Below are 24,330 nucleotides of genomic sequence, written 5' to 3'. Positions count from 1 at the left end.
AACACTTCTTTTTCTTGAAAGAACATAACGGAATGCTTTGTTTAAACATTAAGATACAAAGGAATTAATATTAGGCTATATGAGAATTCTGCACTTCTTACTGTATACAGCAGCCTTGGCCAAACTGTGCCTTTAAATGGCGTGCTACGTACTAAGTAGAGGGAGGACCCGTGCAGTTAGTGTGTGAAAATCTCGTGATTCCCTATCAGTTTTCCTGAGCGAACGCAGCTCTGTTCTCTGCTGTAATAGACATACAGAGGGGCGAACTCCTGCATCCTGGTTATGAGCACCGCATCCCAACAGCATCACTTTGGACACCGTCTAAACCTGGACCTAAAATATCAAGTTATAGGAATTTACTGGATTAATATTATTGGATGCATTTTAAATAACTAAGGTAAGTGCAGCTGAAGATTTCATTTCATGTGTTGGACCCTAACATCGCATTCCAATGTACACACATGTTGTAACTACTTGATTTATTTATTTTATTTTTTGGTGATAAAGAATGGTGTTCTGCTTTTTTTAAAATTAAAATCCCAAATCCAGTTTAAATTCAGCCTTTTTTAAAATCTTATTGCATTATCTCATGTGGGGTCTAAAACAGCTTTGGAAATTGCGAGAGCTTCTAGAAGAGATTAATGTCGTTTTTAATATAAAATAGTTAATGCTTAAATATCAGAGTTTATTATTCTACTAACCTGAAATGACTGTACAATATTATTAGTGACAATTAAAGTTATCGACTTGTCTATATGTGAATATTTGTAAAATGTATTTGGATATATTTTAGCAAAACTTACAGTGCAGTACCGGTATATACTTTCTTTTGGTAAAATATACATACATATATCAGTGTACATGCCTATTATCTTGAACTGGTTTTTAGAAATAAAAAGAAAAAAAGAAAGTGGTGCATTTTCTTAATGGATGGTGATTTTTCCGTTCCTGAGTGTAGCTACGTATTAATAAAACGTCCGTAATAATTTGTAAACCCATTGCTGCAAAAATGCAATGACTTTGATATTTGAAGGTGATTTGTATTTGGGGATACAGACTCGGTGTGTGTGCAGGTACATTCATATAGACAAATATACCAGGTTTGCGAGGGATCAAGAGGCAGCAAGAATATTTGTATAGGGATATACAAGGATCAGCACCAAACGGACGGGATCTTTATTAATTATATACTCCTGATCCACAGAAATATATGTATAGGACATCTGCACAAAAATATAAACGTGAAGTAGCTTCGTGTTTTACTGCTGTTGATCCTTGAAAAACAACGTGTGAGCAGTGGTGTCTCTTGAAAAGTCTTACAGATACGGGTTAACATACATTTAAGATACACTGTTGTAGCTGTTTATTAAAGTGCCTCGATTTGTCATTAATATAATAACATTATATTAATTAACATCGAGGCGGAGGCTGTTTATAATAATAATAATAATAATAATAATAATAATAATAATAATAATAATAATAATGTACATGGTTGAACCATACAAGTATTGAACCCTTAATTGATCTATGTGGAGCAGTATAAAAGACTGGTTCTTTATCGAAACAAAGAAATCTCCTTTAAAAGTGTAATGATGAACCCGATAAACTACTATCTGTCATTATTCGGCTTGTTATTTTACACCAACTGTTGGCTGTATAACAAATAACAAATAGAAGCGTGGTTGGGTTACTTGTGCAATATTGTAAGGGGTGAGTACAATCATATTTGTGTTTAAAGTAAATATGTTTACAATACACAGCGATTAAAATGTACTAGTGTTTAATGCATTACGGTAGGGTGGTTGGTAACATGTCAACATTAACAAGTTACAAACAATGAGTTGTATAAAAACATGCAGACACTGGTCTCTAATAAGAAGAAGAAGAAGAAGAAGAAGAAGAAGAAGAAGAAGAAGAAGAAGAAGCATTACATTTCTTCACGGTATGATGTACAGGGGCGACATTATTGGCTGCATGAGGGAAATTTATCTTGAGTAGAATAGTGACGGGGCTTACTCGAGTCAGGGCTGTCAGTAACAAATTATACATAAACAAACCAGAAAAAAAAAAAAAAAAAAAAAGTCAACTACTACTAAAAAGGCCCTAAGATGTTTCATTTAAAATGAATGTTAAAGAGATCCTTCCTTCACAAAAAGGGAAAGCAAACAGGATATCAGGCCTGTAGTTCATATTAGAAAAATCTGCTTTCAATATATTGTTAAAGCATTGAAACGGTTATAGTGGTGCAATGAATCGCGCTTAGAATGTCTTGTGTGAACGAAGATAAGAGTATGCAGGCCATAAATTACTTTTTAACTATCAGTGCATTCACAGGCACATAAGACCGTGTCTAGGTAAAACAATAATAATAATAATAATAATAATAATAATAATAATAATAATAATAATAATAATAATAATAATAACTTTTTAAAACTGCGTTGGTTTTAAATTGTGGGCTAAGCATTTGCGAGGTGCGGTGACTCAATTTCCTAACTGTAATTTTGAAAAAACAAACAAAAAAAAGCGAGAGAGAATGAAATAGACTATGTTATATCGATTCTTTTGTATTACATTTGGCAATATCAACATGCGCTGTTCCTAAAGAACTGGTAAGTTATACATAACAAGTGAAAAATTGACAGCGTATACATTATTCAAATGATAAAGACGAGTTACAGACCAATATAATTGTGTTATGCATGATTTCAATTATTATTATTATTATTATTATTATTATTAATATTATTATTATTATTATTATTATTATTATTAGCGCACAGTTTTATTATTAGCGTACAGTTTTATTAAAGCTGGATAGGCCAGTCTACATTTTTTTTTTTTATTTATTTTTGTCTGTACACTTCCTGATTCTGTTCTGCTCCCAATGGGGACATAACGAATATCCGCTTAATTTAAACAGCTAATGTTCTTTTTTGTTCTGTTATACCTCTACCCTTTACAAAACCCTTGGAGTTGACATTGACAATTTCTGTGTTTTGTTACATTATTTCAATAGTTTGTAGTTGGTTGGCAGGCTATTAGCTGAGTTCACACATCAAGCAGGAAAGTTCAGAGGCTGTCAACGTAAATGTCACCTTAATGTCAGAAGAATAGTATGTTTGGAAGACTAGTTTACAATAATCTAGAGCCTGATTATTCAATAGGTGGTCCAACCATTCACAGGAAAGATGATTTTAATTTTGAATATTTTGAAAAGACAAGATCAATTTTTGGCTTAGTAAGGAGCCATATCAATACAATTCTAATATAAATGTACAGCATTTTTTCAGTGACATTACATTCTTAAACATTCATTATTTTAATTATGTGAATATATCTACTTTTTAGCCCACAAATGCTCTAGTGCATGGTTGGTAATAATTGATGACAACCACACTATGGCTGGGACCAAATTAAAACTTTGACAACCTGCTAATCGCACTTAAAAAAACTGTATTTAATACCGTTTTCTTTTTTTTGTAAGTATCTTATTTCTTCTACTCATAAAAAGAAAATGCTATTAAATACAGTTTTGTTAAGTGCGATTAGCAGGTTGTCAGTTTTGATTTGGTCCCAGCCTATGTCCCATAGTTTTTAGCATCAAGGAACATCAATCTCTGCACTCAGCTTTTTATTGTCCCTATTGGTATTTTCCTCCCCTGTGTCTTGTACACTAGATGCCTTTCGGAAAACAAAATGATTTACTGGTTTATATACATACAGGCACTTCTCTATGGTGAATTGTTTTCTTTCTTTGTGGAGAAGTTGATGCATTTTTGAGCTACAGTTACACATATAACAAATAATTAATGAGGGGATGGTAAGATCTTTGAATTGATCAAGAAATTGATACACACACACTCACGCGCACACACATACACACATACACACACACACACATACACACACACACACACACACACACACACACACACACACACACACACACACACACACACACACACACACACAGAGTTATCTTCTGATTCAAATCCACTTTAGTGTCTGGCAGTACTGGAAGTGCAGTTGATGGTTACAGGTTATTCTGTAAATTAAAATTTAGAATCAGATTTCAGCTGCCTTTTTCAAGCGTTTCTACACAAATCTGCCCTTTAAAATTCAATCTATCAAGCCATTAGATTTATAAAAGTGGCCTTCCCAGAATTCAGAAGGATTTTTTTGTGCATGGCAGCCAATGTTCTATGCTTGTTTGTTTATACAGTATATATATTTTTACCAGTACTTATGTATTTTGTTATTTTAATTACATATTGCTCATTGTGTTTTTGTATATTTATTTGTTGGTTTAGCTCTACAGTTACTGTAATATGTCAGGATGGTAAAGCATGTATTGACCTCAATTGTTATTTCCAATTAAAATCAATTCCAGTTCTTGTTGAATATGGTTCTTAAGTTACGTACAGCATATGATTGCCATTTAGAAGCAGAGCCTTTTATAAAAACATATCCCTTTATAAATAAATAAAAGTTTAATAATTTACTGTAATGCAGGTAATATAATTGTGTAAACAATGTTAGGAAACAGAACAATCAGATTAAATAGATATACAGTGTTATGTTTTGGTTTACTTCCAGATGTAACATATGAGTGTTGTGTAAATTAGTAATATTAAGCAGTGTGATAAATACATTTTCTGAGCATGCAAGAATTATTAGGATGTGTGTTTCTGGAAAAAATAAAAATAAAAATCTCACTACCTTATCATTCCAGTTTCCCAGTTACATGTACATCTCAATAGAACATTTCCTTTACATACAATGTAAATGGGGTTTTCTACCTATACCATAGCCTTTTCGCCCCATTCTCTTCAATGCAGCCCCCTTAACAAAAAGAGCACAGCATATGGATGTCCCAATGATGTGAATGATGCTACTACAAACAGTGCCAGTTACTAGAACTTAATAGCTCTCTGTTTGAGTTAAATTAACAATGCAAGGCAGGTGGTTAAAAGCCTGTATTATGTTTCACATTATTTGCCCCATTCAGATTGGTCATGCTATTGTCTCTTGAAGAAAAGAGACTGCTGCCTATGCCAATGACAGTAAAGTCAGTATATTGTATGCATATTCAATTGCTTTTAGTATTTTACCATGAAATATGAGCTATAGTAGTTACCCCTGTATTATTTGCTTAGTGTGACACAAAGCCAAAGTCGTTTTTTTTTCTTCTAAATGATATAATTAAGTTAAGTTGTTTACTATATATTAATTAACTGTAGTGGCAACTGTTCCAATGTACACATTGTTGCAAACAACATTACTCTTAATTAAAATGTATTATTAGTTTGATATTCAAATAGCCATTATTATTAAACTGAAATATTGCAACAAATCATCCGAGCAAATCTCATAAACCTTAACAGGATCCGCTATTTACCGAAAGCATTTTGATAGTCGCCCTATAAATATACATGTGTTACAAAAAATACAATAGCATGTTTTTTTTCTGAGAATCGTGCCCTATAGATCTAAATCAGTCAAAGTGTATGCATTTTGTGGGCCTATGCTTAATCCAAGATTGCTTACTTCAAACCAAAACAGCACACCTGTTCAAAATTGGTAAAGCCCCAAATAAATCATTTCCAGGTCTATTTTTGTCTATTTTTAAATTCTTGAACCAATTTCTGTACAAAAATCAATGAGCTCCCACATATTTAAAAGCTAAATCCACTGTACATAATGACAAAAGCCTAGGCCTATTGAAGTAAGAATTTCAGATGCTTAAGAGTAAAAGCCCTGTGTTACCACACATGAAAAAATATATACTGTTCAGGATTTGAATACATTTTTATATGTGGGTGGACATACATTCTCTATCTGTTTTAAATGCGTTTCTTGCATTGGATTTCTAGTGGAAAGCCTTTAATTTCCTCGTCATCAGATAAAAAGCATTGTGCTATTGATTGATAGCTGTGTCTTCATAAGAATAATGTGGGTAATTTTCGGACTAGATGACCGATAACACAAAATAACTTTTTGAGAAAACAGCTTTAAAACTTTTAATTAGATTTTTATGCCAACTGCTTTAACCATTTACAGCTGTGTGTGCAGCAAAGTGATAAAGGGCTATGCAGCAATACCTTTAAAAAGCAACCTGAATTCATGTTTGAATGTGTAATTTTCTACACTTGCTGTAGTTTTTGGTTGAAACTGCTATATCTTAGCATAAGCCAAATACAGTAGGAGTAGGCCAGTGCTCTTCAAACATCAAACACATTATACCACAAATAACGTTTTAACTAAACTGCAGTTTTAATTTTTCGGTGCTGTAAAATTAATTTAATAGAAACTGTACAGGCCTTACAGAGCAGATGTTCGGACCACCAACCTAAATCACGACATTAACATTTGTACCTGTCTAGAAATCAAATAAACCCATTTATTTTTGGAACTTTCAACTTTATATGTTCTCTCAAAATGCCCTTTGAAGATGTGTAATTATTAATTTCTTCATTTTTTCTTTTCTTTTCAGATTGATTATTTGAAGACCTGAAGCCAGGTTGTTACTTCTAATGGGCCAAATAATTTCCAAGCCAACATGAAGAATGGTGTGTTTATTCTGGTGAAAATCAAAAGCATCATCTCTCCTGTCAGCCTGCTAAATTGTGTCATGAATTACACAATCTGAGGATTAGCTCCAACCTCTGCTAATTGCTTGAAGAAACTGTTTCCCTCCATACTTTCTCACATCCCTGGCTTACAGAGGATTAAACCTTCAAATAATCATAATTCATTGTTAAACACAATTTGGAGCATTTTATAATTTAAACAGTCTTAGGACTGGTGTTGTTTTGGGATTCCAACCAGTACTTTAAAAATCATTCATTGGACCAGCATATCATTTAACCTGTGTCAAATTGAATATAAATTGTTGGATATATTGGATATAGCATCCTTTTTAACCAAAGCAAATTCAATGATACCTTGCTTTTAAGGATTATAGTTTCCCAATTTACAATGAATCCTACGTGCTTCACATTCAAGACACACTTGTTGCTCAATACTTTATTTGGCCTGTGTTTTGGCCTTGAGTTTACAGGGACTCCTGGACAGTGGGCCCGTTACCTCCGCTGGGATGCCAGCACAAGAAGTGACCTAAGCTTTCAAATCAAAACAGATGTTTCCACTGCCCTGCTTCTCTATTTCGATGATGGCGGATACTGTGATTTTCTCCAGCTGATGATAGTTGAAGGGAAAATGCAGTTGCAGTTCAGCATTGACTGCGCAGAGACCACCATTGTTTCTGATAAAAGGGTGAACGACAGCAAGTGGCACTTTGTCATGCTGAGTCGCAGCAATCTAAGAACTGTCCTAGTAGTGGACAGTGAAACACAAGCGGATGAGGTCAGGCCACAGAGGCAGTACATGAAAATTGTTAGCGATCTGTTCATTGGAGGGGTTCCATTGGATATCCGGTCATCTGCGTTGACTCTGCCCCCAGTGAAAGACCAGCCATTGTTTAAAGGAATTATCACAGATCTCAAGTATGGGAACGCAGAGCCCAACCTTCTTGGCAGTCAAGCTGTAAGATTGGGCATGGAAGGCATGTGCACAGAAAATCCATGTGAAAATGGTGGAAGTTGCTCAATAATAGATGGGGAACCAAAGTGTGATTGTTCCATCACAGGATATGTGGGACGATTCTGCAGTGAAGGTAGGAATGGTCATTGAATGTGGTGAAGAACATTTTAAAAATATTTACGTTTTTATTGTTAATTTAGTTCCTACCTTATTATTATACATTCATTGATGCATTTAACAAAATGCAGTCCTTTTTGTGCTGTAAACTCTGGTTTTCCGGTTTACATTTGGTCACAGCTCCTTCCCTCTACAGCAATAGATTAGTATGGACAAAGTACTGGGTTCCTGAAATGTTTTTTTTTCCTCAGGATTTTATTTTTTTCATTTGATTAATTTCTTACTCAAGATGTAACACTTCTGTTCTCTAACTTGTCTTTGATGTCCTGTCATGCTTTATTGAAGCACTTTTCCTTTGGGAGATTTCATTAACACATTTTATTACATTTTTTCAGATGTTTTAATACATATATTTTAGGCTTTGAGGACTATAAAACCTTTTAAAAAATGGCCATGTTCTACTGTTAAAGCTTGATCCAAGGCTGTTTAAAATATATTATGCACTGTTCTAGAGAAAATATTTGTTCATATTTTGCAGAAAACTAAAATATCAAGGAGCCATTGCTGATGTTTGTAATTCAATTCAACTTGACTTGAAAAGATCTCAGTAGTACATTAAGAGTGGTCTTGCAGAACACAGGGTATCTCTAGAGTAAATGTAGCTACTGCTGTAGAACATGGGTGTAACCACTGCCTATAAGGATTTTCTATATGGTGTAGTAACCAAGTCAGGAAACTCTTTCCTCCCATCAGCACAACCATTTTTTTCACAAACGCTTTATCATTTTTCTGTGTTCAAACTTTATTTTCACTTTGTCATTAAATGACTTTCTGTGCAGCAGTTATTATGACCACACATCGAGTTCTATGTCTCATTCAAAGGAAGTATGTGTGAGGCTCAGATGAGAGCTTATACCTGCAGCACAGAAAAATAAAGTCATGAAAACTGTAGGAAAATTAGAGTGGACTTGTGATAATATTGGCGAGATGGCCATTGAGCCCAAAGCGGGCACCTGGTGAGTTGACCTTTGTCCTCCAGGAGCCAATAACTTATTGATATACACTGTAGAGCTCTTGGGTGTTTAGAGGCAATTGGTTTGGTCCTGTGATTGGAGAACACCCACTGACCTTCAGTTATCCTGAGCTGAGGTGAGACAACATAATTCTTCATCCTAGTGGGGAGAAAACAGGTAAAATAATCTGCACACTAAATTAAAAGAAAAAAAGGAAACATTTATATAGAGTCAGTCTTTAAATTCAAATAGTGTTGCTGGACCTCGTTGTTAATCAGAAAGTGTCCAAGTGACATTCTAGACACCCTGTAAAGACAGCCAAGAAATAAACTTTTACTTCATAAAATAAATGTAGTTCTTAAAATGGTTCCTACTGTTTTTATGAGGATTTCCCAGCAATCAATGAAACCTGAAAGGGCTCTCCAGGGACCATGTGACAGAGTTCATATTAGCACTCTATGTAATTCTTATCAGTTTTAATTCATGATTTTTTTATTTGCTTAGTGTTTTTGACCTTTGCAAGCCTAATGCTTATTGCTGTATTTCAAGTTGCTAACTGATTTGAGTAATGCTTAAAAAGTGTTAAAATAATCTTGCCATTTATATCACTTACTAAGATTTACTAAGAAAACAAATGTTGAACTATTATTGATATAAAAACTGAGAAGCAATAAAAGGTTGCTACAAATATTATTTCATATTCACAGAGCTGTTATACCTGTAATGGGTAATCTAAATGTCATTATACTGCACTGTGAGGATTTATAGGTCATTTATAGGCAAGGTTAGTGTATTGGGCATATATAGGAATTAATCAATTTCAATGAACAGGTAGTATGTCTACAGGTAGTAAATATGTTGTGTTTGTTTGAGATCAGTGTTTACTAAAGGATGTGTGACGGCCCAGAATACTGGGTTAAAATGTTATCTTAATCCACACAAAACAGGCTGTTATATGAAATACAACCCTAGTAATTAACTCCAGTTTGATTCAGAGATATTAAGCTGACATAGAAGACCTGAGAGTTTTAAAAATGTGTTTTACCTTCCAAAACCCTTTAAACCCCAGGCAATTGGTGTTACTGGCAGTAAGTGAGGTGGTTTACAATCTACAACTTTAAGTTCTTTTTCTCATCAAATGTGTTTAGATTCTGCAGTCCTTACAGAATTCTGAAGGTACATATTGGTTTTTATCTCAAATAAAGTGTTTATCTTTCTATTTCTCACATCTTTTCTTAAAGATGTCTGGTCATTCAGTCTTATAAATGACACAGTTTCCTTTTAAGGCTATATGTTTTCCCTATTACATTTTTTGTATTTGGGAGAACATAATCATCTTTTTCCAGATTGATCTTATGCTTAAATGTAATATCCATCTGTGGATACAATAATGTTATAAAAAAAGTCAGTTGAATGGTAATAAATACATTATTAGAAATGGTTTCTTTCTCTGTATACCCCTCTTTCCATTATTGAGTGTATTGTATATTTGGGTAACGCAAATAACAGTGATCAGAAGCAGTAAGGTGACTGTGTGACCAGGCCTACATTCCAATGCTCTTCATTGCAGACACATACCTGGGGTGTGAAGCTTGTAACTGTCTATAACATTTCAAAAAGGCACAAATGATTCTGGATGAAATATATTTGTTTTCAGGAAATAAAACAAAGATGTCCAGCTATGGCAAACACACAATTCCAAGCTAAATATGAAATATGAATTCATTTTTCCCCTCAAATAAACTCTTTAAGATATTATTTTATTAATACATTAGCAGTAAAATGAAATTTAAAATATATATATATATATACTGTATATATATCTTAAGCTATGAAATGTCTGATTTAGTTATTGTTTTAATATGGTATTCCAGAATTTTTAATTATATTGTTTTGGCAGTATCTGAGTTATTCAGCTAATGTCAAAAGAACATTTCCCATTTTAGGGGCTGGACATCAATAGTAGACTGCACTGTTCTTAAGGCTGGCCGCAGATTTATAGAGTATAGATGGGACAGGCAGTTCAAGTTGATTTATGATAGTTTTTTTTTTTTGGCTCACTGCTACAGTCTACTGATATGGGAGTTAGAGTGAAATGTAAAACTGTCTTTGAAGGTCTCAAGTTAATAACAGAGGTTTAGACAATCAGCGTAAAAATGTGCTCAGGATCATGCGCAATTCATGTTGATTGACCAATGTATACAAGTTGATAATCTTGCTGTTGCTAAAGATTTTTAAATATTTCAGGCACCACCTATATCATTAATGTTTATTAATATCACTTATGTATGTGTAATTATTTAAATGATATATTGATGCAGTATTTGACTGGAGCATTCCCAATTCAACATTCATTATTTCCATTATTCTGATGAGAGATCTGACATTTAGTCATGTACTGAGGCGGAGAAGGGGAACACTGTAATTTGTAAAAAGAAAAACATCATCAAAAAATAATATTCATTCAGAAATATAGACCCTAGAAATGCTCATCAAATATGACATTCTGTTTAGATCTTTGACTTTGTATTTTTGTTATATTCCCATTTTCAGAAGAAGCAATGTCAGTAGTAGAAAAATATACTATCAGAAATGACCATTGTATTTTAATCACACCACTGGCAATTATAAGACAGACAAACACAGTAGGAGTCAAAAAGGACTCCTCAGTCCTTCTATGTAGGCAGATTTTCTGGTTGTTCTCGTGTTAATGGCTGCTTGCCAGTCCTTTCTACTCATCAGGTCCAAATGTATGTAAGCTATAACAAGCCAGGATATTTATATCATAAAATAGACAGAAACACAAAAGACTTAACAGTTGAGGCAAGATATATACCATGGGAGCCACAGACCGGACATATCTTCAGGGGTGTCCTGTGCATCTGTAAAGTTTAAAACAATCAAGACAAGTGATAAAACAGATAATGGAGATAAATGATCTCCAGTATATTGTGTGTAGAGTTCAAACATTTTCAACTTAATTGCTTCTGGACTAAGTTAATATGTAATAAATCACTGATTACTTAGTACTAAACGCATCTAATAGAATTAGACATGTCATTAGACTCTCATAGACTTACTAGGTTAATGGTTATTTGTGTAAAGGGCAATTAAGAAAGTTATCAGCAAGTAGGGAAAAGTACTCTGTAATGTTTAAAATACATAAAGTTACTCATAAAGTGCCCATCTCACATCCAATAGCATTCCAAATGTTGATCTTTACATGCTAGACACAATAAATGCAGATAATAGATAATAGGTCTTCTTTGGGATGGGTTCGCTGTTCTCTTGCTGCCTTCTCTACTTGTGTAAAAGTGAAGATATACCTGGTGCAATAAAAACCATACTCAATGCATTTATTAACAATGACTATCCTTCATCTGTGTTATGGTGATCCAAAACAAAGCTCATTAAAGTGCCATTCAACTCCAGAAAATATTACCCAATAGGTTGTGTGTCTGCAATGAAAATACAATTACTAGGTAAAGAGCTGAAATCTGGTTCTTCATGCTATACACAAGCCCTGCAACATCATAAATTCTTTTCCACTCTAATGGAGCATGTTTTTCAAACTTGTTTGAATTTATGGAGATTATTGTATGTGGGGTATTTTGTGTTATACAAGTAATAGAATATTTAATAATATTCTCTAAGTCGTCTTACTGAGTTTTTCTTTTTAAATGGGTTTTAAGAGTGTTGATCTGGTTCCAAAATCCTGGACAGATAAGATGATCAGTTTGTTCTCAAGTGATTTATTTACATGCACAGTGATTAAGTCACTTGCATGTGCACAAGTGTGCTATATGTTTTGCATGAAAGCCTTTCCATGCAAAAACGAGTGCACAGAGTGTTTCTAATGGTGAATTTTCTTCCATCTTTTTTTCAAACGCAACTGCAGAAGTCAACCATGTTCCAGGTGAGTGTCTGAGTATCTCACAGTTGGCGCGCTGTTTCCTACTAGGATGTCCTTAGGGACAACTAATGTGTTAACATCTCGTATTCTACATAGCGTTTCTGTCCGTCATGTATTTACTGTCTAAGTCACTACTTATTCAGAACTTTTTGCAATAGGTGGACATTAAAACTAATCCATAAAGTTAAAATAAATTCAGTAGGAGAAAGCTAAAGGAGAAGTGCATTCCTGAGGAGTGAAAGCCATATCTAATCACATCTGAAAGCAGAATAAGGGGGGGAGGGGGCAGTAAAAGCATAAACCACATGGTGTGCAGGGTGAGCCATGCAACCCAGGTGCTGGCTGTGCACACTCGCCAGTCTTCGCTGGGGATTCTGAAGGGAGTGTCGCATTGGTTCTGGCGCTCCTGTGGTTAGGGAGGCAAAACTGGCAGGGACTGTTTATCCTCATCACGCTACAACGAACCCTGCTGGCCAGGTGCCCAACGGTCTCAAAAGCGGACACCTGCAGGGCTGGCCTTTGTCCTCCAGAGGTTGGTAGCTCGCTGACATTCACTCTCAAGTTCCTGGGTGTAAAAGAGGCTGGCTTGGTCGTGGTATTGGAGGACACCCACTGAACCTTCAGTTCTCCTGAGCTGTGTGGGGAATTGCTGCGGTGAAGGGAAAAAATGATGGGGAACACTAAATTAAAAAAAACAAAAAAAAAACAATAAAGAAGAGCTAGCCTAAATCATGTAAAGTAATATATGTCCAAATACTGCAGTTTACTTAACAGAATAAGGAAGATGAAGTTATAGCTGAAAGAAATAACTAATGACAACAAATCTGTCCTCCGAGTAGAATGCCCTAGCGGTTACAGTCTTATTAAATGACTTACTAAAGGTTGATACCCTTTTAAAAAAGTAAATGGTTAATTGCTTTCAAGGTTGGCAAACATGAAGCAATAATTGATTCAACATTGCCATGTTTTTGTTTATCTACAGTACTAATGCAAATATAAATTAATTGCTGGGAGTTCTTTAAAGCACTTTAAATCAACAAATGGGCGACATTGAAAAAGACAGGAAATAGATTTGAATGGTGTTTATGTTATTTACTTTCCTTTTAGTACTTAATTATAATAGCCATTAACTTGAATTATACAATACATTTATTATTATTATTATTATTATTATTATTATTATTATTATTATTATTATTATTATTATTATTATTATTATTATTAATAAGCAGACGCTTTTACCCAAATTTATATAAAAATATATAAATTACAGTCAATAAAAATGCAAAACAAACACATATATACAATAGATACAAAATAATTATAAATAAAGAAAATACAAAACGATATATAAATAGGAATTTACAAATAAAGATTGAATAATTGAGTTTTGAGAAGATGGCAGAAAGCAGTAAAAGACAGAACAGTCCTGAGGATAACCGGTAGCTGGTTCCACCACAGAGGGACAAGGGAAGAGAAGGAGCGAGCATGGGAGGAAGGAGCACATGAGTTCAAATTCAGCTCAACGTCAGTTTTCCTTAAAAACGGCGCTTGTCTGTTTTTACATGACGGAGCAGTTAATCCAATAGCAATATTCCACATTATTTTCAGACTTTTTAACTTTTGAAATCAGAAACTTTTCAGAAAAATACATTTTATATATAATTGTCAGGATTCTATTCAAACACAGGCATGTAATAGCAGATAAGGGTTATTGTATACTAATGATCTAATTTCAACAAAAATAAATAATGTATTTGCACTAATTTATTTTGATAATCTACGTCAATCCATTATATAATTAAAAATAGTATTTTTCTTTATAACATACATTTCAATATTCTTAATGGCAATTCTTTAAAATTACCTGCTATTGAAATAATGAGTTCCTTGTAAAAATCCATGACATTCATTTTAAGAAGCATGTGAATAGATGGTACACTAATAGGAATGAGCTCCTTGATTTGCAGATTGTTCCAATTAAATCAAATTCACAGACCTCTTGTCTGTAACAGAAGCTTTTCAAGCTTTTTTGAAAAGCTTGCCTTAAGTGTGTCTGATGCCATACTTGATCTTATGAAGTATGTGACATCACAATACCAAAAGTATTGCATTCCATTTTTCAATTTCCCTATCTTTCTTCTTCTTCAAGGTTTCTCACATCTGATGATGGGTGAACAAGGTATGCTTTCCTCATTTTCTTTATCTGTCCCTTGGTAATTTCTTCTGCTCACTTTGAAAGCTTTGCAGTATGTGAAAATGTGATCAATGCACAGGTGCTCAGTAGACCTTTCATTAATGCAGTAATTTCTATTGCTGCATTGAAGCTATACAGTAGTGGAAAGATTGTTCTTAGTTGTTCAAGCATGACTGTAATATATGCTGCAAAAAACTATATATGCACAAGGCTTTTTGACAAAGTGCAAAGCCTACGTGGTGTGCTTTTTAAATGCCTTGGATCACATGCATGCATTAAAATCCTAAAGTAAAAGCCAGTTTCATCTGGGCTATCATTGAATGGAAATGTATGCATTTCAAATTCCCGCCAGGGTAAACAATGGTATCCTTGATTTTGTTTCCTCTTTGTTTTTACTAATTACATTTGTTTGCATTATGTGAGTTTGCCATTGCATGTAGTGTGTTTTCATTTGCTGTGTCAAGTATGCTTAACAGTGTTTAACACCATGTTACTACATTGATTTGTAGTAATGCATATGCATTTATGTAGTGTTGATGACAGCGTGTTGCTTTGTCATTGGTGATAATGTGTTATCCTTCCCCTTTTTCATTGCTCTTCAATTGTGGATATCATGCCCATTTTTCTCTCTTGGACCGCAATCTCCATTTCTGTAGGTAAAAGCAAAGGTAGATCCCTGTTTTATTACTTTACATATTGGCGATATGTATATCAAATATTTAAATAATCTATTACATTGTTCATTGTTTTGCTCCTTTTGTCAATCACAATCAAAAGGATTGAGTTTTGCACAGGATTGTCATGCTTTGAGTGTGGTGAATATAGTTATCATGATCAAATGTCAGTGAGATTATGACTGTGAAATAAAGCTTTGGATTAAATGTTTAAGACACATCAATGACGTTATACTGTATAGTTTGTTTTTTAAATAATCATGAAGTTTGGCTTTTATTCTGCAAGGTATATATGGGATGACTGCCAGAAATGTAACATTAATTATATAAGGGATGTAACCAAATGCAGCTAAGTCATGCTCGTTATACACAGGATGCGTGTTATACAAAGTGTGAGCTTTGTATTTAGCCAATTACGGTAGTATTCCAGGGTAAATGGCTTTCTTGTCATTTTAAAAATAAATGTTTATACATTAAAAGGGTGATCTCCTGGGGTTAAAGAGCTGGTTCATCCTGTTTACAGGATTTTAGCATAAATGGTATACCTGATTCTGTTGGATTATAGTTCTGTAAACAGACATGCCTCACAGTTACATTTACACAGCTACAAACACAAAATGAATGTGGGATGGCAGCCTGGCATGAAACATTAAATTATTGTCAGAAGAGATTCTTTGTCTCTCCTTTCCAGCAAATTTCTTTCCCCCTCCATGCCACACAGTGGACCCTATCCAAACATCCCTTCAGTTCAAATAGTGATTTCCCTTCTCACTGTACTCGCCAGGCTTGTTCCTCTTTCTAGTACTGCAGAAAAGCAGTGTTAAGCAGTTGATTTTTGAAAAGGCAGAATGTCTGTGCTCTGTAATGTACAATATATTATTTATAAGCTTTACAAGGCATGCCAGACATGCACAGTGCTTGTCAGCAATCGAGAGGAAGGGATTTCGGTGAAACCGATGCAATGTTATTATTGTGCAGCAACAGTTACAATTCCAGTTTTTTTATGATGACTTTTTGACCATGACCGTACACCAGAGAACGATCATTGCCAACATGTTTAAGTCCAAGATAAGATTTGACTGTGTTGGCTGCGCTTTGCTTTATCTTCTGGGAGCTGCAACACAGCTCCTCAGAACCAGGTGCATGTCAGAGTTTGCGTCGTGTCAATTAGACCTAGGCAGTGCAGCCAAACCTCGGCACTGCTCATTTTGAAAACAGATCAGTAGTGTATTAAGAGAATGTTACACTGGTGATGAGCCCTGTCCAGCTGCAGCTAACTCTGGAAAGAGTTTTGTAAAAATTCACTGCACCCAAGTTTTTTGTTCTTTCTGCTTGTCCATGTTTAATACATCAGGAAAATAGTGTTAGTGTTGTGCACCTAAACATATTGCTATGACTGTAATACAAGTATAGTGAACCTTAATGGAAATATTTACACGAAATGTAACTGTGGAGTTTTTATTTTCAGTGTTTTTATTTTAGCTGCCAAATCATGTATTCTTGCTTTCACCAAATAACAGACAGATATCAAAGGCAGTATGAAAGAAAAAGTCAAAACTTTTTTGGGGCTTTTGTCAATTAACAGTCTTTTTTAAATAAACATGGTTATTTTGATATTTGGCTATTGGGGAATTTAATATTATTTGTCCATGCAATCCCATTCATATCTATCGAGCTAAAAAGCAAATCAATTGTGTTTTTTTATGTACTATGAACATGATTACAAGCTGTATTATTTATGCATTTACCAGTTTTGACTATTAAGTCCATTGGTGTTACTAAGTCTTGCAGAGTATAAGCATGTTATAACAAATCAGCTGTTCTGTCTGCTAGAATTATGAGAATGGAAAATGTTTTAAACTCATTGGTCCAGTGGTTAAAGAAAAGGGCTTGTAAGCAGAAGGTGCCTGGTTCAAATCCCACCTCAGACACTGACTTATTGTGTGACCCAGAGCAAGTCACTTAACCTCCTTGTGCTCTGTCTTTCGGGTGAGACGTAATTGTAAGTGACTTTGCAGCTGATGCATAGTTCACACACCCTAGTCTCTGTAAGTCGCCTTGGATAAAGGCGTCTGCTAAGTAAATAAATATATATTCAGTTCAACAGTGCTAAAGGATATTTGTTAACTCAGCTTTGTATCGATTGTTTAAAAACTGCCTGGTTGTTTGTTTGTTTTTTTCCAAACCTGGTAAACACAGTAATCTTTGGAAGCCCTAGGATCATCTATATGCACTAAATCCATCTACAGTACATGGTCATTTATGCATTTTGTAGCTTTAATGGCCCTAGATTTATATTTTTAATCAGCAACTCTTGCATGGTATACCTCAAATAGGGTTGTTGTATTTATATGGCTTGACAGCCCACCAATACATGAAAACCAAAATGCGGAGCTCGTCAATCTCAAATTCAAACAAAGTCCTTTTAGTTTTGCTCATTTTTTTTTTTTTTTTTTTTAACGAAATACTGTAACACTACACCTTGTTTTTAAACTATGAATACCATTGCATAGCAAAGCAGACCTTGAACCATACACTGTATTGAAAGAAATTCCGAGTTCACTTATTCTTATTATGAAATATTATTGCAGCAATGGCCGGAAGGTTAGTTCATAGTCCTGGGTTCCTTTTAAACTGTATCTCTTTTGTATTTAACATTGCATTCTGTATATAATTCAACCAATTATCTCACAGGTGAATGGGTTTAGAATGAGCAGAGAAATGTGGTGGGATTAGAGTATTTTTGAGAGAAGTGAATCTCATCTCACAGCAGATGAGACAGCCAGATACAACCTGAGGGAGAAATGCATTGCTCTAAGCACCAGCTGGCATGCAAACACTGGGTGTTCTGAGCTGGAATTCACATCCTGATATTTTTAGCCCTGAACTATTAGAAAAACCGTATATGTCAATATATAGGTCAGTGAACAAAACTAGAACAATGTGTTCAGACTACATTTTTTATTTAGATATATACCATTTTTCTGATTTATAGCTATTTGTGCTCTGCTGAAAGGTTGAGGTCACTGATTTTAAATGTAACTTCCATCATCTACAGGGGATTTCACTTCAGCAGTACAGCAACTTTACTCCCAGATCATTTTATCTTAGAAAAATAGTAAAATATGTCTGCCCATCATTCGTCTTACCTGTTATTGCCGTGGAAGTACATGCATAGGTAATTGAATCAAGATGAAATAGATAAAATCTCGGTGGAAGGCAAACTGGGCTGAGTTATGCTGCATGCAAATAATATCACAGTGTGATAATGAACAGCACAACCATACTATCCTAAACATGGCTTAATTAAAACAATATAATAAAACACCGTACTTGTAAGCTTGTCAATTTTTTTTACTACCTTTTATGAACTTTAGTATCCATTTCACTCCTCATCCTGATCATTTTCTTTTTTGTCAAAGCCTAAGCTGCAAAGAAGAGAATGTTTTTACATGATAACGTCAGAATCGCAACACTGTAACATGAACTTCATAAACAAATGTGTCAGGTAAAAGGTTACGATTCTTAACTTCAAATCAATTCATTTTCAAAGAAAGTCTATAACTACCTATAATTATTATATGAGAAGTAGTTTGTGTTAAACTATTTTTTTCAACCGAGGGATTCGATGCTATGGTCTTTAGGACCGTATGCTAAGAATTATTAATGATTCTTTAGTTTGTGCCTTGAATTTGGCCCATTTTGACTCATGGAACGATGTTAGTCATACCAAATTGGCACTGGCCTACCCGCTACAGACGTTCCACATTTGGAATGCGCCTTTCCAAAGTCTAGAAAAGTACTGTTATCAACGAGATATGTGTGATTATTCCCTTTATTTTTACTTCATTTTTTTTGTTGTTGTTTTATGACAGTCAGAATAGGAATCATTTACATGTAATACCATCTAAATGAGTTTGACGTGTATTTGTGCTTTATTTGCACTTCTGAAAAGCAACACAGGCCAATAGAAGTTGACTTAGAGCAGCCCAGCAAAGCCAAATGCTCAAAGAAAGGAAACTAATTTTACTCAGAGGAGTAGGACATCCTCCTCAGGGAGGTCGCTGACAGCTCCTCAGCAACCCTAAGGGAACATTGCAGTCCTGCTGTGATAGAGCAGAGAAGAAACGAGAGGACGAGAGCCATGCAAGAGCAGGGAGGTGAGAAAAGGCTGCAGACCTTGCTGTTAGGTGCTAGATGCTCTGGGGATCGCGTTTTCATTAATTGCATCCTTCCAATGTAACCCTCATCTGCGATTTGTATATTTATTTTAATCTATAAAACAAAAATTCTATCCTATATATATATATATAAATAATCTATTCTATATAGATTTATAGAATAACCTGTAGAAAATACTATAGTATATGGCACATCATGGTGTTTTATGGAAGCCATGTTAATCTGGTGATTACTCTAATAGTTGTTACCCTTAAGAGTATATCAATAAATATATCATTAGTTATTATTATTATTATTATTTATTTCTTAGCAGACGCCCTTATCCAGGGCGACTTACAATCGTAAGCAAAAACATTTCAAGCGTTACAATACAAGTAATACAATAAGATTAGTATTTTTTTTTTATCACAGTCAGGTTTACCTTGAAGATGTTGCACAGGCATGGTAGAGTGTCATGTTCATTCTTTAAATATATCTCTACAATAAATAAATCAAACATAAAGAAAACACTTTTTTTTTTTTACATTTTCTGAACTACATGTTTCTAAACTCCCCATGACCTTCATATACTTCAGTCTTCAGTCTTTGGAGATTCTTATTTTTTTTTATGGTCATTTGATGCTTCACTGCTGGAAGATGAGATGAGATGAATCAAATCTCTGACAGCAGAGCTAACCACACAAGCCATGTGTAGAAGAGATACTGAAATCTTTATCACATGTTTAAGCTAGACGTTTCCATACTTGTATCATAATTCTAGCCGCAGTTTAAATATTTTTACACTGACATGTCAGATCATCTTTTGGAAAAGATCATGTTTATATGTTCTCTGGCAGTAACCTTATTTACTGTCTGTACACACAACTTGTTCTGTACTATAGTTAAAACAATACAGTATTTCTAATGGCTGGTTTCACAGATTCGTTCTAGTCTTAGATAATATTAGTAATTTCAAGATTTGTGCTAAGCGGGGTCTGTGAAACCAGGGGAAAGTGTTTAATGTTTACCCTCCTTAAAAACAGTTCCGCTGTTATTTTGAAAGAAATGCAAAATACAGCACTTGATTGGAGTAGAATTGATTCTATCCATGTGGACCACTGTTCTCCTCTCATGTGTTTACTAAAAACCACCCTTTTATATACATTTGCACCTGACATGCAAGTAAAAACCATTAAAAAGGAGAAGCAGTGTGATATAAACAACTTCACTGTGTTAGTTTGAAAGCATTTATCATTAATCAACATTCTTGGAAGGTTTGTAGCTGGCTCAAACTCATCTGTGTGTATAAAATCAGTGAAAGGAAATAAAGCTTTTTTTTCCCTTTCTAAGCATATTAAGTACAAAACACAGTTTGCCATTTACTGGAATAACCCAATCATCCCTACTTGGATTTATTTTACTTACAGATAAACTGTCATATGAATGACATGTTTTTAATCCTTTTGAAATCACTTATAATTTCCAAATAATTCCTTTTAAAAGCAAATATGCTGGTGGATTTCTCATGGTTACTGTATCTTTTAACTGCTCTTGTTAAAGTTCTGTACAGTTATGTGTATTTGTTTTGGTTAAAAAAAATAACTTATATATAATATTAGATGCAGTGTTGATAGTTTGTGATATTTGCCTATATTTCTACTTCAGGTATTAAAAGCTATTCAGTAGAAAGGTCTTAAGCTTTGATTAAAATGTGTGTCATTTCTCAAGATAATTATTTGATCTTGGGAAACAAGATAGTTGGAGGAGCTATGCTGTTTATTAAACACTACTCAGAACACACTCGTTATCTGTCTTATGACTTACTGAAGCTGTAGATTTATCTGTAGTATAGGAGGTGTGCCACATTGTGTGACTGTCATTTGTAGAAGGATATCACAAGTATGCTAGGTACACATTCAACATTAAATTTAATATCAGAGTGGAGCTGTTCCTGGAGGTGTTTACTTTGATCTATACAAATCTCAAGTGGCTCTTTAAGGCTTTATCCAGAGGGTGTTTTATGATGCAAAAAAATCTTGTCAACTGCAAAGTAGGTAAAACATTTTTTTACATTTGTGCCACTCCTAAAAGTGCATAACCTTCCACCTGTTAGTTCACAATGCATACAGCAAGCAACGATTTTGACCAAAATGGGATTAAATGGGCATTAGCATTTAATAAAAAATAAATAAAAAAAAAACACAATTCATTTAAAACATGACCTGCATCTACCTCAGCAGTAAATATCACCAGAAATAGAAATGGTCCACCTAAGGATATAACTGACCTATTTTTTTTTCATTATATGTTTATACAATTGAGGAGACTAGATTTAAAGAAATTGTAATATTCCAATTTGAGTCAAATGATAACATACAATACAACATTAAACATAACAGTATATGTTTATATATATATATATATATATATATATATATATATATATATATACTGTATATACATATTCTTACATTTCAGAAAACTTTTAATATGTGGCATTTTTGAACACTCAAATATTATTAAAAAATAATCATTTAAACTCCTTGTTTTTCAGAACACTACCTTCACATGTGTGTGCTTTAAGAGACATTATTGGCACTGTACAGAGGGTTTTTTTTTCGTAGCACTGCAAACCCTTGAAGATTTTCTTTAAACCTCTTAGATTCTCTGTCAGGTGTTTTGATGTTTTTTTATTGTACACGGCTCAGTGTCTGACAAATCAAAACCATAGGCTAGAAGTGAAATTGTGCTTCTGAAGGAGGTGAAGGGCCACAGTTAAGGAGCTGGTCCTCAAGCAGTTGGTCTGTAAGGTATCGTTGGTCTATATTACGTAATATTTTATTTTGGATTTCATTAATAACACAAAGATTACATATGAAGTAACACATGATTTTCTAATAATTGAGCTGCAAAACTGACACATTCAACGCTTATTCATACATTATAAAGACCAAGCATGGTTTGGCTCTTACAGTCACCATAAGCATAGGCTTACACAGACAGTGGAGGCTCATATCAGCTCCTAAGTAAACAAATCTTGGGAGGGCACTTGCAAAATTGAATTTTTTGTGTTTGTTTTTTTTTCCTTCTTTTAGTATTATTAGTACATATATTAGGTAGATGCTAACCAGAGGGCTAGTGAGTTTAGTCATGGAAAATAAATCTATAATAATAATAATGAATGATGTAAATTTAATTAATAGTGTTCCAATATACCTTTCAATCTATTTACTATTATCCAATTATTAACCAATAATTAGATTCCCTGGAGCAGAAATGCACCATCTGGTGCTTTTAACTGGCCTTATTGATCCTTATTATATGGAACAGGAAAAGACAAGGCAAGCGTTGTATCTTAATATCCATTGTTTAAAACTGACAAGTGTGAAATGGAATATTTTTTTTTTTAATGATTATTGATTTTGGAATTATCTTGGGTGATTGTTTTTCACTCAGTGTCATTCTGTTTAAGCACAAAATAGAACACCCAAACTTTCTACATATTTCCATGTCCACCAATTTTGAGGAATTATTGCTATTAAAATACAGTGAGTACTGAATCTTTTGCCTCTAAAAAAGACAAGAGAAAGAAGTCTGTCAGTGCCTAAATAAATGGTTAGTCATAGCGTGACGTTTTTATTATCCAAGAGCTAAATGCAGGTTATTTTTACATTTAAGAAACATTTATAATTATGATTACAAAAATATACATCACTGAAACATGGCACATATTGTAAACTTCAGTCGCTAGACATTAAAAAGCTGAGAAACCGCTGTAAAGAATCTTTACTGCAAATGTTAAACCATTCACATCTGGTAATCCCTCCCTCTTTGAACATTTCATTAAAAGCGTTAACGTTTTGCTGGACAATGAAAAAAACAACCGCATTTTCCTCACTTTCAAGGGTTCCCTTTTCTTTGCATTCTTGGGGTATATCTGAGTGAAGGCTTGTTCCTCTGGGTAATCAATAGTTCTCTCAACCGTAACATGGCTGCCATGGTTACCATTGCAGTCAGCAGAGTTGGGCTCATTAAGATGCAGCACTGCTCTGTACGGCTTGTCTAAGGCAAAGTGCTACCGGAGTGGATCTTTTTTTAGGTACAGTTTAGTTTGTTTAATCCCTAGAGGATCATGAACTGTATTATACATTATTATTTTAATCTCCCGATTGGCTATTTAATATCTTGAAATATAAAATAAATAAGCCTACTTTCTTGTGTCGTGTCTTGTTCTTGTGTTATTTTGTTTAAGTGACATTCTTAGTAAGCTTTTTGGAGTCTTGCATTTCAGTCTGAAGTAATTGGACCACGCTGTAAAGCCTTTATAATGGTCATGGGGCTGCAAGGTGAACAGTGTGAATTCAGTTTTGTTGAAGGCATCATCACAGTAGCTGTAGGGTCTGGCACCATGTCAATTCATTTTATCACCTTATCCCATGCTCACCGAGGTAAATAGCAAAGCTGTTTTTAACACATTAAAGAATCATGTGACCCATCGATGGCGTAACACGTGTGCCCTATGACCTGCTGCTTGTTCACAGCTGCATAGCACTTTGAATTTGTGTGAAATATGATGTCCTTTTATTGTATACAAAACGTTGTGTTGTGTGGCAGAAGAAACTATGCCTCAACCTTTCTCTACTGTGCAATGAGCTTTCCTTTGCTACAGATTACAAACATTTAGAAAATATTATCATACTGCGTAAG

The 24,330-nt window shown here is 34.2% G+C and overlaps 1 protein-coding gene across 36 annotated transcripts in view; it reads left to right on the top strand.

Annotated features, from left to right (window-relative positions):
* The first annotated feature begins 220 nt into the window (after window positions 1-220).
* LOC117417766 (neurexin-3) overlaps window positions 221-24,330 on the top strand; it is a 299,691-nt gene continuing 275,581 nt past the window's right edge. For 30 of the 36 annotated variants that reach the window (XR_009307701.1, XR_009307700.1, XR_009307699.1 and 27 more), the window contains exons 1-4: window positions 221-397; window positions 6,500-7,681; window positions 12,577-12,594; window positions 14,744-14,773. Coding sequence is in view for 33 of the 36 variants with exons in the window: in XM_058991755.1 (XP_058847738.1) it covers window positions 6,985-7,681; window positions 12,577-12,594; window positions 14,744-14,773 (745 nt within the window). In the remaining 3 variants the exon portion in view is untranslated. The remainder of the gene's footprint in view (window positions 398-6,499; window positions 7,682-12,576; window positions 12,595-14,743; window positions 14,774-24,330) is intronic. The other 6 variants (XM_058991756.1, XM_058991743.1, XM_058991741.1 and 3 more) reach the window with 2 other exon arrangements.

The sequence above is a fragment of the Acipenser ruthenus genome, chromosome 18 (genome assembly GCF_902713425.1).
Source record: "Acipenser ruthenus chromosome 18, fAciRut3.2 maternal haplotype, whole genome shotgun sequence".
NCBI classification, from domain to species: Eukaryota; Metazoa; Chordata; class Actinopteri; order Acipenseriformes; family Acipenseridae; genus Acipenser; species Acipenser ruthenus.
This window is presented reverse-complemented; position numbering and strand designations above follow the sequence as displayed.